A 13,139-nucleotide genomic window follows, 5' to 3' on the forward strand; every position below is an offset into this window, starting at 1 on the left:
ATTTTTCTCTAATGCTCTTTAAACAACTATCAGCCTCTCTTTGCTTATTTCCTTTCTTGAGGTAGATATTATCACCTCACCAGAACGTAAACTCCAAAAAGACATTATTATTTATAGCCACCAGGTAATAAATACTTATTATGCTAGGTCTGTATTAAGCCTGATTCAAATGCAATGCCACTTAATTCTGAGAGCAACCACCTGAAGCTGTTACTATCCACATTGCATAAAAAGGAAATTCTGTTTCAAAGAGGATAAGCATTTGATCAAATCTCACAGCTGTGTTTTTTGGCTCTCCTCCTCTCCCCTCTCCTTCCCTCCTCTCCTTGCCTCTCCCCTCATCTTATCTCAATGCTAACCTCTCTTACTCTGGCTGACTCTACCCAGCCATCACATGGCCTGCTTTCAGTCCTTAACTTGACCTTCCCAAACCCTCAATCTATTTAAATTAGGTTCTTGTGTTATTTGCTCTCATGTTCCCAACTCTTATCTTTCATATAATCACCAACAGTAACTATTTTTTAATTGTATGATTTTTAATTGTATGATTATTCATACTTCGTACATCCCCCACTAGCTATGATGTCCCTAGAGGTAGGAAAATGCCTGCTTTGTTCACCACTGTGTCCCCACTAACTGGGTGTCAGTAAATATCTCTGGAATAAATGAAGGAATGGAAGAAAAGGCACAGCCAGAATTCAAGCCAAAGCCTGTCTGGCTCTCATGTTTTTTATTCACTATGTTATTGTCCCATATATATCTGGTTAAATGTTAAAACTATCATTTCTCCATAAATTGAATTACTTTATGACCTTCAATATTGCTGCCTGTAAGTCTGGCTGTTGTAATGAGTTGAATTTCCATAACTAATGTTAAGTTCAAAAAATTTAACTTCAATAAGATTCATAAATCTCTTTCCAACCACTTTTTGGAAGATTCCTCCTGTTTTCTATAAGTCCATAACTGTTGTACAACTTGGGTCACATTAGAAGCTTCTATTTTAATTAAATATAAAGATCTTTGAAGTATTTTTCTTAATCTGTTCACATTAGCAAGATAACTTCTTAGGCTGGATGCAAACAAAGGCACAGGCAAATTAATTAACTTCAGGTCCTATTTTAAGTGATAAGCAGTGTTTCGGGATTTATATTGGCTATATCTCCATGGGAGGTATTGGGTGTAGGACTGTCAAGGCTAATGATGAATGCAGATTTGGGAACATTGTCACATATGGAATGGCTCTGTGAGAGGAATGGTGGAAACAAAAATCTCTGTTGATAACTAGATTGGACATTTTCTTCATCAGTATCCTCTTTAACATGTCTTTTCACATGTTAGAAATTCTAAAACTCTTCCCAAATGGGATTTTTCCACTTCATCAATTATAAAGCACTTGATAAATTACTTTTTTTTAAAATATATTTTATTGATTTTTTACAGAGAGGAAGGGAGAGAGATAGAGAGTCAGAAACATCGATGAGAGAGAAACATCGACCAGCTGCCTCCTGCACATCTCCCACTGGGGATGTGCCCGCAACCCAGGTACATGCCCTTGACCGGACTCGAACCCGGGACCCTTCAGTCCGCAGGCCGACGCTCTATCCACTGAGCCAAACCGGTTTCGGCGATAAATTACTTTAAAGTGAATTTTTTCCAAGATGTATGGTGTCAGATGGGTACTAGACTTATTGGGGTGATCATTATATAAATGTCTAATCACTATGTTGTACACCTGAAACTAAAATAATATTGTATGTCAACTGTGATTGGTAAATAAATAAACACACAAATAATAAATAGACTTCCTTTGGAATTCTCCACTACTACCTATTTCATTTACTCTGAAGTAAAAGAGACTTAGGGAAATGTGATCATTATAGTAAGGTCTTAAATTGTTCCCCTTTGCACAGATATTGAGATAGACTATGATGACATGAATATGCTAAAAAATACATTTCCCTACAAAGCTGACAGGGAGGTTCAAGAGGGAAAAATCACAGAGCAAATTCAGTCAATGAAAAGGAAGTTATTTCAGTCACCTGGAAATAGAATTCAAATATTTATTTTTATAAACAATATTTAAAATAGTTTATTCAACACTACACATGTAGCTATAGGAACCATAATCAGTAGTTGAGCTGGTGTAAGTCAGAGAGCGGTGCTACTGGTCAACCTCAGCAATGCATTTGAACTTCTTTGCCTCAGATCAAAGCAACAATTTCAAAGGGAAAAAATTGGAAGTGAAACAAAGGAAAAAGAAACCTTGGGTAAAGGACATAGTGTAAATAATTCCTGTGCAGCAAATGTTACTCTCTTTTTCAATTAAAAAAATTTAAGTTGTCCTTGAACACAGAAAAAGTAAGTCTTTAGTCAACTTAATGCAAGTACAAACCAAGGAGCATTCACAGTTGTTTCAGAAAGGCTACACGTTATACTTAGCAACATTAAGTAAATCACACACAACCTTTTAAAAAGACACAAAGGAAAACCTGCTCTCTGATTGGTGTTCAAAAGTTCTTTGCTTCTTCCTGTTTTTTTTAATGCTTTCTCCCATGCTGCATTCTAAAGCCAGATGGTCCAGGAATAATTAGGTACCAAGAGAAACCAAGTGTTGCAGTTAAATAAGATTGGGTGTATAAATAAATTAGCTGGTTATTAATTTTTTAACTTTTTAATTGAAATAATTTTTGACAGACAAAAGTTGCAAAATTAGAACAAGGAGTTTCTGCATCCTTTCCAGCTGCCCCTAAGGTTAATAACTTGCATAACTAAGGTACATTTATTAAAACCAGGAATTTAACATTGGTACAATACTATTAACTAAACTACAGGCCTATTCAAATTCCACCAGTTTTTCCATTAATGTCCTTTTTCTGGTCCAGGAGTCAATCTAAACCCCCACAATGCACTTAGTTGTCATGTTTCCTCCAATCGCAACCTTGATACTGTGCAGTTATTTGTAGAAAATCCTGCAAGGTGGGTTTGTCTAGTGTTTTCTCATGATTAGATGGTCATCATTTATTTTGGATAGCTTAAAGCCCTTTTTTATTTAAAACAATGGGAAAACATCTAATTACTTTTCTAGTTCAATCCTGACCAATAGAGCACAGTTTGTAGGATTTTGTCCAAGTAATTATTAGTTCATAGTCTAAAGGTATTTATCTCCTTGGGCAAGGGGGAAATGTCATCCTAGTAACTTTTATAGCAGCGGTTCTCAACTTGGGAGTCGAACAACCCTTTCACAGGGGTCGCCTAAGACCATCGGAAAACACATATATAATTACATATTGTTTTTGTGATTAATCACTATGCTTTAATTATGTTCAATTTGTAACAAGGAAATTGGGGGTCACCACAACATGAGGAACTGTATTAAAGAGTTGCGGCGTTAGGAAGGTTGAGAACCAATGTTTTATAGCCTTATTCCCAATTTTCATGTACTTTTCTTCCTCACAATGGCTTAACCAAGTTTGTATTTTTATCTCTTTTACTGTCTCCCTTTACAAATTTTTATCTGGCTATCAGATACTAACAGAAGTGTGTTAAAAAATGTTTTGCTCTGATTATGAATTTGCCTATATCTCTTTATAGATTTTTGCTTCTGTCAATTTTTATTTTATATATTTTGGGGCTATATTTTTACATGCATATACATTTAGAATTGTTACAACTTTCTTATGAATGAAATTTTTTATTATTATGAAATAGAAATATAATTTGTATCATTATAGTGACTCTATCTGAAGACCTATGAACTAGGAGGTCGGGGTTCAATTCCCAGTCAGGGCACATGCCCAGGTTACAGGCTCGATCCCCAGTAGGGGGTATGCAGGAGGCAGCCAATCAATGATTCTCTCCCTTCCTATCTGAAATCAATAAAAGAATAATAGTAAATATTAATAAGCACTTATTCTGTGACTCTATGGGTGCTTTACATTTAACTGTGAAGTCCCAAAACTACACTAAGTGATACATATTATGATCCCATTTTCAGAAGAAACTAAAGTTCTGAGACATTAAGTAAAATTTTTTTTACCCAAGGTGTCATGCAGATAAGTGATATCACTAGGACTGCTTGAACCCAAGAATAAGTCCCTGCAGTACTTTACATCTTCATATAGTTACATACTATCCCTGCTTTGAATTTTATTCTGCTTTTCAGTGCATCATGGAGTGCTAGGAAAAGTACTAAACTTTCAAAAGAAAGATTTTTAAGTCCCCACTCCATCATTAGCTAATTAAGCAAGAATTTCATCATCTACATAATGGGAAATTCCTGTCTTGCCTACATGACTTACAGGACTGTCTCAGGTGAAGTTACTTTCCAAACTGGAAAAGTAATTGTAATAAATGCTGGCCTTCCTGCTTCTACTTTTATTCTCAATAATATTTAGGTCTTCCAGGTCAACTGAAATCTTGGGTGTGGTGGATATTTTCCTTTATGTAGACAGTAAAATGTATCTAAAAATATCAATGTGAATCTATAAAATTATGCAACATGATCACTTATTTACTGCTAAAACTTATTTTTCCACATTTACAGTGAAAACTCTGGCAGATAGAACTCATTAGAAACATCACCAACAGTGGGACAGACTGACGGCACGTGCCTCCCGGTGGGATGCACCGAGTGAGCCACATCACTGACACAGTGCTCTTCCCAAAACCTAAACATGGAAAACAATCAGGTAAGCCTATTCTACAAAACGAATGACCAGACTCTGCAAAACCAGCAGTATCATCTAAGACAAAGAAAGGTGGAGGGACTGGCTACTCCAGGTTACAGAGACTAAAGACACATAACAACCAAGTACAAAGTCTGATCCTGAAATAAAAAGAAGAATTTGCAGTAAACGGCATTATTGGGACAATTGGCAAAATTTTAGTAGATAATGTACATTAGATAACAGTATTGCAACAAGGTTAAGCATCCTAAATCTGATCATTATATTGTGTTCTTAAGAAAGATACACTAGAACTGTGGTCGGCAAACTGCTGCTCGCGAGCCACATTCGGCTCTTTGGCCCCTTGAGTGTGGCTTTTCCACAAAATATCACGTGCAGGCGCGCACATACAGTGCGACTGAAACTTCGTGGCCCATGCGCAGAAGTCGGTATTTTGTGGAAGAGCCACAAAATAGGGGCCAAAGAGCCGCATGTGGCTCGTGAGCCGCAATTTGCAGAGCCACAGTTTGCCGACCACTGCAACAGAGTATTTAGAGATAAAGCGCCATGATGTCTGTAATTTACTTTCAATTGGTTCTCCAAACAAATATAAATAATATAAAAAATATTACATAATTATGCATGGGCTAACATTCTTAACTCACAGAGGACACCACACTGGGATAAAATATGCATATATAAAATGGAAGAAAAAATACTTTCATTTGTACAAGTATTAGTTTTCCACAAACATGCCAAGAATCAGAGAAATCTGCACATAGGGCAGATGACACTAAGGCAACATTCACAGCGGAATATTAGCAGTCCTGTAGCATGTTGGAGAACCCACTCCATGTTTTGAATGTAAGAGCGTCCCCAGGGATTTTTGTGGTCAGTGTGGCTAAGCTGAGAACATCTCCGTGTTAGAAATTCAGCTGAACACAGCTCCCCGGTCTCCAGCAACCACCACCGACACACACTGTGCTTGATGGGATCCTGATGCCACATCCAGAAGGGGACTAACCTAGGCTGAGCCAGCCGTGTGTGTGCGTGTGTGTGCGTGTGTGTGTGTGTGTGTGTGTGTGTGTGTGTGTGATTACATAGGCTGAGCCTGGGATGGGTGTGTGTGTGTGTGTGTGTGTGTGTGTGAGAGTGATTACATAGGCTGAGCCTGGGATGGGTGTGTGTGTGTGTGTGTGTGTGCGTGTGAGAGAGAGAGAGAGAGAGAAATAACAGGCTGAGCCAGGGATGGGTGTGTGTGTGTGTGTGTGTGTGTGTGTGTGTGTGATTACATACCTGATGCCCGAAAATTACCCTAAGTACCTCCTGGGAAATTAACGAGTAAATGAATCCAATGACAACTGAATTAACAACATGCCTGGGGTAATTAGCAACCAAAAGGACAGAGACCTTGCTCAGGACTGAGATTAACCCTACCCCATCCGATTTTAAAGAAATTGCTCTAAATCATGTCTTAGTAGCTAAGTAGTGTAAGGTAAATGAAAGTATTATTTGCTATGGGGGGGGGGGGGCAGGAGGGTTGGGAGGGTCTACAGGAGAGGGACACACTGTTCAAACAAAAGGTCAGAGAAGCAAACTGGTACAACCTAAACTCAGACGCACTCCACAGACTCAGGCCCAGCCCCGAACTTCCTAAGATGAACCGCCCGCTGGCAATTCCAGTCCACGTGCAGGGCGAGAACGCACCGACTCCGACCTCCCCGCCAAGTTCGCGCGCGGGGCCTCCACGCCCGGGGCTCTCCCCGCGCAGGGAGAGGCGGCCCGCCACCCCCGCGCGCACCCGCGGCTGGGACCGTACCTCGGGCGCGGGCGACGAGGCGTCGCCGGTCGGGTCCAGGCGCCTGGGGCGGCCGGAGGATGCTGCCCGGCTCATGCCGACCCGAGCCCGAGGCGCGCACCGCCCGGACTCCACAGCCAGGCTGCGGCGCGGGGAGCGGGTGGCGCGTCTCCCGGGGCAACCGGTAAACACGCGGGCGACAGCGAGACCGGGCGCCGGCGGCGCCCTGGTGACCCCGGCTGCCTTCCGCCCGAGCACCCGAGCACCCGGGGTCGACCCCAATCCTCCCGAGGGTGTCTCCTGGCTTCCAGGGCCCCATCTGGCCAGGCCGAGGCTTGGCTGAGCGACGGACACTTGCCAGAGCGCCTGGGGGACAGCGGGGGTTGGAGGTGATCTTCACGGAGATTCCGCTTGTGTTGGGGGACAAGTGACAGCCAGTGGCCAGTGTGAGCGGTGCTGGCGTGCGCGAGGTGGAGGCGCGTGTTGACGCAAAGGTGAAGGAGCAATTATGCAGCACTTACTGTGTGCAAATGCTTCTGCTCCAAGCTCCAGGGCCAGCTTCGTGGTCTCGAAGCCTGTGCGGTTGCGGGGTAGGGAGGGGGGCGATGGTTAAGGATTTAAGCTCATGCTGATCTGGGAACCGAGCGCAGTGCGTTTTCATTGGGTTTGGGCTCCCCTGGTTGTGCGGCCTGTCCTGGGGGCGTGCTCTCGCTTAACTTTCCCAGCAAGGCTGCGGGAAATGCACCTAATCGCAACACCGTTAGTAAGAGCCATAGCCTCTCATGAAACACGTGCGTCCTTTTAAGAGCTGTGCTGTGTTTCCCATGGCTGACCGCAACTAAAACAAGATTATGAAGTGGATATTAGGATTGGGTCTTTTTCAGATGAATTACCGGTCCCAGAGAAAGAAAATATATTATCCAAGGGTGTACAGCTTGGCAGAGACAAAGGGTCAGACCCCAGACCATAAAACTCAAGCACAGAGAAGGTGAGCAACCCCACAATTTGTAGCAGAAGCTAAAGATGGAACCCACATTCACCTGACTTTGCCCAGTTCAAACTCAGACATGAGGCAGCTTTTCTTGGATTCCATCCAAGCATCACCTACAAGCGTCCACCGTACGTCTGAGAACTCCTCGGCCTTGACGGCTTTTGATTTGACAGCAACATTGCCACATACCCACGCCAGAATCACCTCAATGCTTTCACTTCACGCAGTTCTTAAAAAAAGAAAAAAAAAGGAAAAGAGTCCTTAGTGGAAACTAAGACTTTCGTAACTCTCCTATTAATAGTATGGTTTGTAGTAAATGTTGCCAGGTTGCACTTTCTCCTTGCAGCAGAATCACAATGAGTTTGTTAAATTGTCAATGAAATGGCACCACTAGAGGAGACACATCACAACCGCTGGTGAAACTCAAGGTCCCTGGAAGAGAACCACCCTGAGAAAGTCCCTTCTCTGTTAACTCAACATCCGACTGTTCTAGAATTCAATTTTATAAAGTCTAAGTCTAGTCATTCCGGTCAGCCTTATCACTCTTCTTCATGGCAACAGAACATATGACTTTGCAGGCTTACAACACTGGTGTTGATGATGGACGTGTTTATTAAGTGGATGGGAGGAATCCTTCCACAGTGCATCTCAAGTCATCACTATGCACATTTTACATATCTTACCATTTCATTTGTCGGTTATACCTCAATAAAGCTGAAAAAACACACACAATAGAGAAAAATGTTAATCGGTGCTAAACAGGTTTTTCTCTAGTGCAAGCAGTGTACTTTCGTGTTGAGTAGCAACAGAAAAAGTGATTGGCCTGACTCCTGCCCAGATGCCTTTGAACTTTCTGGGACGTTAAGACATGAGCCACGTGACTCTTCAAGGCAGCAACTGGTGGTGTGCCTTGGAGAGCCGAGAAAGAGCACTCTGGCTATGGATGTATGTCTGCGTGGACCCTGGAGGGGACTACAATTTGGGACTAGCCTGCACTATGATGGTAGAGCATACAGGCTGGCAGTGGGGGAAACCCTGAGTATGATGACAGTTTAAGCAGGGGAGGGAAGTAAAAATGCACAAAGATGCTCCAGCCAGATTTCTCCCCAAACCGCTCATGTGGGCAATATATGATGACCCATAATACCTCAGTTCAGGAAGCTACCCGCTGTAGGACCAAATACACCTCCAACTACTTCTTTATGGAAGAGGGATGTTCCTCATTGGATGCCAGGCTGAGTTTGGATCATGGGGTGCAGGAACTCTTCTGCTGGCCAAGCATTTGAAGAGCAACATTATGAATGCGGACCCAAAGGAAGATGGCAGGGCAACCTTTGGGGGTGGGGTTTGGTGGGGGGGGTGTTGGAGGAGACGGGGAGAACGAGCAGGCCTGCAGGAAGGGCTGTCACAGGCCAGGTGAGAGCAGGGACAGGTGGGAGTGGCGGTGGTGATGGTGGGAAGGGGATGATTTCGAGGTGGAATCAACCTGGGTCTGAGGTTCCCAGCCAGCTGGAAGCCTGCTGAGGCCTGAAAGGCAGCGAGGAGATAAAGCAGTGGAGACAGAAGAGAGTTCAATTTGGGACAAATTTAGTCTGAGGCGCTGATAGGGGAAAGCAAACATATTTTACAGTTTGGGAACAGGGAGCCCTGTGCATATCCAGCTGAAACCAGAATTTCCAGCTCGTTCTGCTACCATGTTAAATTTTATCCTGAAATATGTTTATGAAGCTGGCTTGCTGACATGTGTGTTACACAAACATATCAGAGACCAGATAAAAATGCCTCCTGCGTAGCTGGGAGAGGCAGCAAAGACCATCTCTCTTCTGGCCCTTGGGCTTTTATTTCGGGGCTTTCTTGTTTGCTTGTTTGTCTTGCCAGTATACATGTTTCTCATAAGAAAACTTACAATATGACAACGACTCTGGGGCTTTTACTTATATTTAGAAACCTGTCACTGAAACCACTCCTATGACATTTTAGTTGTCTACAGATGGTTTTAGACGACTATGTTTGATTGACATATTTTCCTTAGCAACTGAATGAAATGCTGCCAAAGACAGCAAACAACGACTTCAGTTGTCTAACGGAAGATTCTTTGGTGAAATACAGACCACCAAACTCTACTGCTTCCATAACTGACACAGCACTGAAGCGTCCTCAGAGCCACTCTCAACCCTTGCTTGGACTTGGTTCAGGAGTTTTGCTGATCTCTATTTGATCTCTTGAAGAAAAGAGTCTTTAGCAATGATTTTAGTTTTATCAATTCGTCCTACAACAAATCCAGTCCTTTATTTGTTCTAATAAGACAACACAGCTAGTTGCAAAACAATTTACCAGTGTCACTTCCAAAAATCTACATAAATTTACAGACACTTACTTTTAAAGTCTAGTTTCTTTTATTTCCCCATACATATGACTGTTCCAATAGTTTTTATACCTAAAGTAAGTGTGATCCATTTCATAACTTTCCTATAGGCTAATAAGCTTAGAGAACCACTGATACCTGGCTACATGGAAAATAACCAGCTCAAGGACCTTGGGTTTCATTGTTAAATTACAGGTTGTTCTTTTCAAGAGCAAAATCCTTATCAAAAATTGAAAGTACTTTAAAAATATTTTAGCTGAGTAAATATAATTTCCTGAAAAACATCCATGAAAATATATTTTCTGGACTTTATTTTACTTTAAATTCAACAAGTTTTCATCTACATTTCCTCAACTAGTCAAAAAGATGTGTTGTACATAATACCATCCTTCATAGCCTTACCGAAGTGATCTTTCAGTTGTAAACTTTCAGGTTTAAAATAGTTTAATATTTTAGGAAAAACTTAGAAGGATTAACTGGACAATCGATATTAATATTTTTCGATTCCAAGGGGAGAGAACACCTTCTGGCAAACTGTCAGAACCACCACCTCCCCATGTGTCTCTTAAAAAAAAACGAAACAAAAAAAAACAAGAAATCACTAATCAGGAGGATTATGGAAAGTCTGAGGTGAAGCAAGTGCCCTAAAGGTCGTCCTTGATTCCTCTCCCCTCCACATCCCCTCGCAGCTAGCTAATCTATTTTCAAACCCATGCAAGAATTGTTTTTCTAAACCTGATCAGATTACTTCTGTTCTAAAACTTTCAAGGAAACCCCACTGTTTATTGGAAAAGAGGAAAAATCTTAACATCATAGACCTCATTTTTTTTAAGAAATAATTTTCAGAGGTTATTATTTTTCCTCCTCAAATCAACTCTTTGGGGTGGACATTATTATCCTCTTATTACAAATTGAAAACTACAGTTCAGCGAGGGAGCTCGCTCATGTTCACACCATATAAATGGCAGTACAGGTCTTTCAAGTGAGGCCTCCAAGTTCTTGGTTATTGAAATTATCACACTGCCAGAGTGTCTCAAAAACTGAACCCTTCCACTCTGCCGGGTGTGTTACCCTGTGCAACCTATGCTCAGTCCAGACCAGCCGTGGGCAAACTACGGCCCGCGGGCCGGATCCGGCCAGTTTGAAATGAATAAAACTAAAAAAAAAAAAAAAAGACCGTACCCTTTTATGTAATGATGTTTACTTTGAATTCATATTAGTTCACACAAACACTCCATCCATGCTTTTGTTCCGGCCCTCCGGTCCAGTTTAAGAACCCATTGTGGCCCTCGAGTCAAAAAGTTTGCCCACCCCTGGTCCAGACTGCCAGATACGATTGGTCAGGTGGTGCCCTGCACAGCGCACTACATTTCAAAGGCCTCCATTCACAATAGAGACCTTTTTGCTATTTTGAAATTTCTTTGTATATTTATTACACTTTTGTTGATTTTCGAAGATGTGGGATTTATACACTTATTATGACATTTTTTCAACTTATATGACTAAAGTGTCTTTTCTAAAAGGTTCAATACATACCAGTTGCTTGGATTTATGCAGTAGGAAAAAGTGGGCAAGGATATGGAGAAAAGGGAACCTTTGTGCACTATTGGTGGGACTGCAAATTGGTGCAGCCACTATAAGAAACAGTATGGAGGTTCCTCAAAAAATTAAAAATAGAACTGCCATATGACCCAGCAATCCTACTTCTGGGATTGCACAGGGTAACACACCCGGCAGAGTGGATGAGTTCAATGTTTGAGACACTCTGGCAGTGTGATAATATCAATAACAAATGCTTCCGGGTATTTACCCGAAGAAATCCAAATTCAAAAAGATATATGCTTCCCTATGTTCACTGTAGCATTATTTATAATAGCCAAGCTATGGAAGCAACCCAAGTGCCCATCAATAGACGAGTGGCTAAAAAAGCTGTGGTACTACATATATACCATGGACTATTACTCAGCATAAAAAGAATGAAATATTATCATTTGCGACAACATGGGAGGACATAAAGGGTATTATGCTAAGTAAAATAAGTCGGACAGAGAAAGACAAAAACCATATGATTTCAGTTGCATATGGAATCTAAATAAACACACAAAACAGAAACACACTCATAGATACAGAGAACAAACTAACAGTCACCAGATGGGAGAGGTGTTGAGCGGTTGGGTGAAAAAGGGGAAAAGATTAAGTACAAATTGGCAGTTACAAAACAGTCATGGGGATGTAAAGTACAGCTTAGGAAATATAGTCACTAATATTGTAATGACTATGTATGGTGCCAGGTGAACGCAAGACTCATCAGGGGTTCACTTCGTAAGTTATATAAATGTCTAACCACTATGCTGTACACCTGAAACTAATATAATATAGAATGTCAACTGTAATTAAAAAGTAAACAAAACTTGATAAAATAGAGCAACTTAAGTTTCTAAATTTTTTTAAAAAAATGGTTTTCTGATCAGCACATATCTTTGTGAATTCCATACTTGTGAATTCACCTACTCACTGAAATTTAATTGCAACCCCCAGGCCAATACTCACAATGCTTTCTCGGTCAATCGCCGATGCACAGAGTGGTGAAAGATCTGAGTCATTGGCATGCACGTCCCCAGCTGAGGTCCCACAAGGCGACACTCTGCCTTCTGGTTTCAGTTTCTATTGTAAACAAGGGTCTGGTTCAAGGTCTATTAAGTGCAACTTCTTTTTTTGCATTTTTGTGCTTTTTCTGCAGGAGGGAGTGATTTCACTGTTTAAAATGACTCCATTCTTAGTGCTGAAGTTCTGGCTAGTGTTCCTAAGCATAATAAGGCTGCGATGTATGTCATGGAGAAAACAGTGTGTTAGAGAAGCTGCACTGAGGCCTGGGTTTAGTGCTGCTGGCTGTGAGTTCAACGTTATTGAATCTACAATAAATATTAAAGTATCTTTAAACAGAAATGCACATAGAACAAGGTTCTATATTGATCAGTTAATGAAAATGCTGTGACCAAAGGCAAACACTGTATCTCCCCCAGCAGCAATCGTTCAGGATTTGCTAAAGTAGTGTTTGAAGCAACTTTATAGAACATAACTACTATGAAGAACAAAAACCGTCTGCATTCCATGGCAACCTGTCACTGATTAAACTTGACATTCATATTGCAGTTTGTATGATCTGATGTTTGTTTATTATACAGAATGGTTGGTGTCTTTGAATTGCACATTTAAATCTACAAATATTTTCATTGTGACAACTGCCATTAAATGACTAATAGTTAATAATGTGATCATTAAATGGTATAAGCCAAATGTACTTCCAACCAATTCAGGTAT

The 13,139-nt window shown here is 41.2% G+C and overlaps 1 protein-coding gene across 2 annotated transcripts in view; it reads right to left on the reverse strand.

The window, feature by feature from the left end:
• CCDC170 (coiled-coil domain containing 170) overlaps nt 1–6,574 on the reverse strand; it is a 61,292-nt gene extending 54,718 nt beyond the window's left edge. For both annotated transcript variants that reach the window (XM_070417455.1, XM_070417454.1), the window contains exon 1: nt 6,484–6,574. In XM_070417455.1, the coding sequence (XP_070273556.1) occupies nt 6,484–6,558 (75 nt within the window). In that variant the 5' untranslated portion in view covers nt 6,559–6,574. The remainder of the gene's footprint in view (nt 1–6,483) is intronic.
• Nucleotides 6,575–13,139: the final 6,565 nt, after the last annotated feature.

This window comes from Myotis yumanensis, unplaced genomic scaffold (genome assembly GCF_028538775.1).
Source record: "Myotis yumanensis isolate MYYU_CA2020_CCGP unplaced genomic scaffold, mMyoYum1.0.hap1 SCAF_6, whole genome shotgun sequence".
Classification (NCBI taxonomy): domain Eukaryota; kingdom Metazoa; phylum Chordata; class Mammalia; order Chiroptera; family Vespertilionidae; genus Myotis; species Myotis yumanensis.